General features: G+C 30.7%; 1 protein-coding gene across 1 annotated transcript in view; it reads right to left on the bottom strand.

The window, feature by feature from the left end:
• Window positions 1-953: 953 nt before the first annotated feature.
• LOC111628702 (1-phosphatidylinositol 3-phosphate 5-kinase-like) overlaps window positions 954-7,081 on the bottom strand; it is a 22,204-nt gene continuing 16,076 nt past the window's right edge. The window contains exons 6-8 of the mRNA XM_023372536.1: window positions 4,539-4,617; window positions 1,236-1,393; window positions 954-1,098 (exon numbers count right to left, since the gene is read on the bottom strand). Of these exons, the coding sequence (XP_023228304.1) occupies window positions 954-1,098; window positions 1,236-1,393; window positions 4,539-4,617 (382 nt within the window). The remainder of the gene's footprint in view (window positions 1,099-1,235; window positions 1,394-4,538; window positions 4,618-7,081) is intronic.

Below are 7,081 nucleotides of genomic sequence, written 5' to 3'. Positions count from 1 at the left end.
AACGATATTCTTATTGATTTTCATTGAATAAATTGTTATTTGGTTTTACTAAATATTGTATATAGTTTAATTACTAGAATATTTATTAAATATTTGATTTGTTATTGACGAACTTTAAGCATGCACCGAATTAAATAATGACAAAGTCCAGGCCTGGCACACGAACGCGAATCCGCGTAAAGTACCCGTTAGGGAACGGCTGTTTCCGGCACACAGTCATGTCGATAATCGTTGGAAAAGTCGGAAAAATAATATAGTATTTTACAGTCCATTACCTATTTTAATTTTTTAAGTGTTTGAAATACTAAATGTGATAAATTAAATTACATGTTTTACAGCATTTCTGTATTACATTATTTAATATATTTACGGTAGTACATTGGAACTCAAATTCAATTCATTCCTAGATTGTGTTTGAGTGAGTTCTAAAGCAACTTTTCCCATTAGGAATAATGTAAAGTAAATTAATCCCTTTTCAAACCCCAAAAATGCCTCTTTTAATTCTAAAAAATCATAATTTAAGTTAAAACAACATAAGTAAATGTCCCAATCTTCTATATATATAACCCATTCAACAACAGTCTGTGTTTTAGACCAACAGAAACAGAATGGCCTTAATTAAGGAGATCATTTTTACTGCTGAAATTATGTCCCTCCTCTGAAGAAGAAACTTCCTCTGCCCCTTCTTGTTGCTACATTTTGGGAAGATATTCAAGTTCTTCAGTGATGAGTGTCATCTTGTGATCCTTCAGTAAAGTTGTAACTTCTTTCACCACATCTGTCACTTTTATTGATTCTTTTTACTTTAGAATTATACACACAGTCAATTTTGGCATCCCAAATAGGGACTGTAAATTTACCAACTTTTTCATTTACCGGTAATTCGGTAAATGAAAATTAAAATACCGGTTTACCGGTAAGTTACCGGTAAATTTTTTTCTTGAAAAATAAAATTAAGGTAATANTATATTTATTAAATTACTTACTTCTGTTGGTTTATAAAGAGAATAACCATCTATAAAAATTTGGTCTTGAGACGTTACACATTCCAAAATTTTCATATCAATTAGAGCTTGTCCAATTAAAACTGCTTGAGCTCTGGAATTAATATATCATCAAAATATTTAAAATTTTAATTGATTTTATATTCTAATGTATACTTATCATCGTTATTAAATCATTTTAAAATAAAAAATAATTCATATATTATATGCTGAAATATAAATTATAATCACCTTGAAGATGACTTCCTCTGTGCAATAAGCCAATCAATTAATTCACTTCCAACAAGACAATTTGTATAAGTACGTAATCTGTGCCTGTGATTTTGAAATTCGACACCATGAACTGGATGTTTTATTTGAGACCAAAGATCAGTTAGAGTAACATTATCCTGTAAAACATTTTTATTTCTATTTAAATATTTTTTGAAAAGCAGCAGTCAGTAAAAATTAAATTTATATAAAATTCATTATTCTATATTAATTAGAAATTAAATATATCTTTTATCATTCAATTTTGCTTTATAGATTACAGTTTTTGAATGCAATAAACTCTTGTTTTAAGAGAAAGTTCAGTTAATCCACAAAGTGAGACATTCATAAAGAAAAGCTGATGATTAAGTCTACATGAATCCCTGTCATTGATTTTTCATTACAATAAAAATTAAACAAATTTTTTTATGATAACTGAAAGTTAATTCAGCAAAATGTTTTAAATAAATATTTAATCTTTCTCAAGTAAAATTTTGAGTTATTAGGTATATGAACAAATTCATAGAATGTCAAAATTTTTTTACATTTTGAAGTATTTTATAATTAAAAAAGTATGATAGAAACAGATTTAGAAAATCAAATTATAATTTTATTTAAGATTAACATTGTCTCTTGAAGTACATCATATATTGATATCTAAGTAGAAATAAATTTTTAAAAAGAAACTGTAGAGAAATGATAATGTTAACCTATATAATAAAATTATTACAAGTTTTTGGAGATGAGACATTCTAACAATTCAAAAATAGCAATGATGTTAGTAATCTAAAGTTCACTTATAAATAATATAAATAATGATGGTAATATATCATCAAAAATTTGCATTGAAAAATTTAACAATATTCTACTGCAAATCTATATATATAAAAATGAATGTATGTCTGTGTGTCCTTCGTGCATTACCACACCGTTTATCCGATTGCTGTGAAACTTTGGGAAGTTGTTTAATATACTCCGGCGAAGGTTTGTGGCATAGTACGATTGCCATGAAACTTTGGAAAGTTTTTTTAATTTTTTAATACACTCCCGCGAAGTACATTTATCCTACGATAGATGGCGCGCGTTTACACGAGCATTTGCGCACAGTGTGTTCGATCAATTTCAAATTGTGAAGACCATTTCCCCCTTCAAAAAATATCTCTATATATGCATTTGTGAACTGTTATTTACGATATTTATAATAATTTTTGTTTAATCACTTTATTTCAACTTTTTTTTGCTAATTATGTATTCGCTCGAGCTTCGTTAAAACCTTGACAATACCCCGAACAACAACCGAAGTTGTAGGAAGAAATTCGCGTATTTTACCGATCTAGGTATCTCTCCCTTTTCCAAATTTTAATATCGACTCAAAATAATTTAAAAATACAAATTACAATAAAACGGTTTATTATCCAACTATCAGAAATTTTACAACATGCCAAGGAAGAGAAGAAGGAGCAATTAAATAATCAAAATTACAAAGGATTTAAAAATATACATAAAAATGAGGAATATCGCACTTCTAACAATCTCTGTGAGTATGTGAGCTAAATTTATAGAATCTGTGCTTCTCACATGTACAGTACAACTGTATGTGGCCTGTTCACACGTTGGAAAACCTTCTGATTCATTCATGTACGCATCAGACGGAAAAACAAAAAATATTGTGTATCCACAAGCACTCCATTAAATAGAATTGAAATGACACTTTGAAATGTTTTCCTGATGAAAATGTATAATAATAATAATAATAAAGTTTCAATAAAAATGATAAAATGAAAATTTAATTTTATCATAACGAGTTTGCTTGAATTTCCTTTCTTCTGAGATCACAGCAATGTGTGACGGGTAAGCTAGTCAATTTATAAAATACACTTGCAGCCATGGATTTGTATCACCTGTGACATATACTAAAAACATTCAACAGATGTGCAAAGCATGGTAAAATTGTAGCTCTAAATGAGATAGTTGAAACCTTATTAGAGCTGTAAGTATGGCCATAGAAGTAAAAAAGTCAAAAAAAAATGGATGGTCTATATGCGATCCTTCCCAAGATATAACCCCCAAAATCAGCCACGAAGCCAAATTCTTCATTTAACCTTTGCTTGTCATTTCTGGTGTTACCATCAACATTGTCCAAAATATTGATGGATGTATTAAAATTCTAGCTAACCTCTTAATTAAGCCTTTACCCATGCAATAATCTTGATGCAAGCCAATTCTACCTCAGCATCCTTTGCACCAGTGCAATACATGTATGCCCTCCTAATGAGTGTTCTGAAGGCAAGTTTGTAGTGACAGAGGTCATGAGTCCACTGGACAACCATAACACTGGTAAGTAGATAGGGTAAAAGTCTGGCTATGGTCTGCACAAGCACATGGGTTTCCCAAAGACAACAATAATGATAAACCAGAAGTAACCAGCAAAGGTTAAATGAAGAATATATACCTTAGTGGTACAGTATGATTGTAAATAACTGATATATTCAAACAAATAGGCATCCGCATCACTTACAAAACAATGCCTACTATTTTCCCAATCATTAGAAATGGAAAGACCCTGTCAATGCCCAGAGAGCCTCTGAAGTATACAACATTCCCTATGCAATGACAGATTTGATAGGGAACTGGTCTACATAGGTTTCACCAAGCACTCCCTAATGAAGAGGATGAGCAAACACAAATATGACATTGATAATGGGAAGAATTCCACTGCCCTATTCACATACATCATGGCCAACAAGCCAGAAGCATTACTACACCAAGTGCCTTTATTAATAATGACCTTACAGGGGGAAAGATTGGAGATCTGGAAGCCCCAGAGATTTCTAAGTCTTAACAGTAAGGGTAATTGTATTAACAACAAAGACAGGCCTGGCAAATAATCTGATTCTTTGCTATTAAATGGTTATCCAAACAAACAGCATGCATTTATGCTTTGTTTTCATTTTTACGTTTGATTTCTGCCTTCTTCAAACATCTCAATTTGGAACAACTTCTACCCAGTGAAGGTCTTAGGGGTACACCAAAAACATTGTGAACCTTTAAATTGGGTTGCTGGACTTATCTGAGGTTGTGGTGTATGTGTTTACATTAATACATTGTCCTGTACCGGTGAGGAAAGAAGTTTTGAGTGTCTGATAAACTGAGCACTACCTATTTATTTATTTTGATAAACTGAATATATCTATATTAATCTAAAACAATATTTATTATAAACAAATAATTTAATTTTAATAATTCTAAAATATAATTAGATATTTAATTTGTAATGAAACTAACATGTGATAGTTTTCTTCTATCTGGAGATAATGTTCCTAGAGTTGCTATGTCTGCTGCAGATGAAAAGTCACTTCCTGTCCTATTAAAATAAATTTGATAAATTATTTTAAGATAATAGCAACTTAGATTAACACATTCACAGACATAATTTCAAACAAATATTTTATGTATTTAACTATATATTATATGGGACAGAAACACCAGACAATTTTTATATATAAATTGATATAAAAAGACATCATTCTGTACTAATAAATCTTTAATGATATACTAATAATCTATAAAGAAGAGAGATTTATCTTTAATAGAAAATTAGCAGAACTTATAAGTCTACTTAAAAGTTATTTCTTTCATTATACTGTACACATTGTTGGAGTCAATATTACTTATTGCAGAAACTGAAAACATCCCACAAATCATATCCTGTGGGATTTTCCAATCTCTTGCATTATGCATTTTTTGTATGTAGTAAATTCTCAAATTTTTGTATAGTATATTTTTTTTTACTGAAATATCTTAAAAAAATTATTTGATCTATATCAGAAAGATTTTGGGGTTTTATCTTATCCCTGCTTACACTATGAAAACTACAGAAACTTTCAGGATGTCCTAATGTAACGCATGATCAAAAGGTATCTGTGATGATCAAGTGACTTCACTGACACTGTAGGAGCAGACAAACAGACAGTAATTTTGAGGTAAAATTTAAAAAACACAAACTAATATTTTAGTTGATAACCATATTTGTGAATTAGTGCAGAAGGATTATGACCTGTAGACATTGGCAACATCAAATCACTCAAAGTGTGGTGATACGATTTCTCTGTGCTGAAGGACAAAAAGCAATGAAAATTTTGATTAAAACTTTATATGATGTTGTTTATCAGCAAAAACCACTGTAGCAGAGGAATGTACTAAGTTTTACACTGAACCTCCAGAAATAATAAATGTTGCTTACTCTAGACTAGCTATTCTCAATCTTTTTGGCCTCGGCTCCTTAGGACTTGTCAGGGTTAAGCACTATTTATCTCTTTTTGATTGGGAAATAAAGCAAGGTTAATGTTTAATTTTGCTATCTAGTCATGTTACTTTGTGACACATGACAATAACTTTTGACCCTTTTTAGTCATTTTAAAGTTTTAAAACAAATTATTCATTTGTCCTGTTTGTGCTAATTAGAATTATGGCAACTAAATGCTGTTGATTTGGTTGAAATTGCAAATAAACAATAAACAGTCTCCTACTCTATTAATGAAAAAATTTGAATAATATTAATAACTTATGTCTAAATTATAAACAATTATTGATTTTCTTTGAAATTTTAAAAATGATTGAGAGAAAAAATTTACTACAGTTTGGTATATAACTATGCCATATAAAAAACTGAAATTGAATTCATGCAAAGTTCATTACATTTAAATATGTAATCAAAACCACTTTATCATTCCATAATTATATTTAACAATTATATATTAATTAATTAAATAATTGTAAATTTAATGGTTAATGTGTACCTAGGTTACCTAGGTACACATTAACCCAATGACAGCACTTGGGACTGTTCGTGGGCCTGACGGATTCCTCCCGGAGGGGAGCTGCCGGCAGGCCGCCTTGTGCTAAACGTCACTACTTATTGATTCACGGTAGTTCTTGAACAAAATAAAAATAAAAAAAAGGAAACGTCTACTAAAAATATAGTTAATCTAACCGAAGCGGCGCCATCTTGGATTACCTAGGTACACATTAACCGAAAATTTTACTAGTATTAGTCTTGTAAGGAACCAAGTCCGAGCATTATTTTTATTTACTTTTATTTTTGCTTATTATTCTATTTTTGTTTGGGGCTTATGTTTTGTTAAAACGAAGGTTTCCTCACTATTCACCTTAGAAACTTAAAAATAGAAGAGAAACTAACTCACCAATGAGAGAAAAGCGCCATAGTTAAAACTCGCGCACAATTGCGCTCCCGAGCGGAAAAAAGTAAGTCCGCACCGAGAAAGGGATGGAAAGACCCCACAAGCACAACTTAGGGACTCGCTAAACCTTAAAGAATAAAAACATCCCGAAAATTGTCAAAAAGAATAATGTAAAAGGTTAGCGAGTATTGTCGGAAAATAGGCTGCCAGACAAATAGAAAAAGTTTATTGTCAGCAAATAAGTATGTAAATGAGGGGAGTGATCGCATTCAGAATTGTGACGTCACCTCATAGTATAAAGTCCGAATCTCAAGTGAAGATGGACGAAATGAGCTTCTGATAGCAACGAGCTTGGTGAGCTTCGTGGCAGTGAACGAGAGAGGTGTCCGATAGGATCAAATACAGTAGCGCGTCGATTATCCGAAAGAATTCCAGTCGGCAAATTTAAATTTTCGCCAGTGCTGTGGCGCTGCAATCTTTGGCTATGTCTTGGGCTACTCAAATATTTTACGTTTTTGATACTAAATTAACTTCTGAAATATAATTTTTTATTGTTTTTATATTTTTCAATATATTTATTTTGTTCGTACAAAATAAAAAAATAATTTTTAACGATACAATAGTCTT

The sequence above is a fragment of the Centruroides sculpturatus genome, unplaced genomic scaffold, assembly GCF_000671375.1.
Source record: "Centruroides sculpturatus isolate CEXI.00-Female unplaced genomic scaffold, Cexi_2.0 scaffold30, whole genome shotgun sequence".
NCBI classification, from domain to species: Eukaryota; Metazoa; Arthropoda; class Arachnida; order Scorpiones; family Buthidae; genus Centruroides; species Centruroides sculpturatus.
This window is presented reverse-complemented; position numbering and strand designations above follow the sequence as displayed.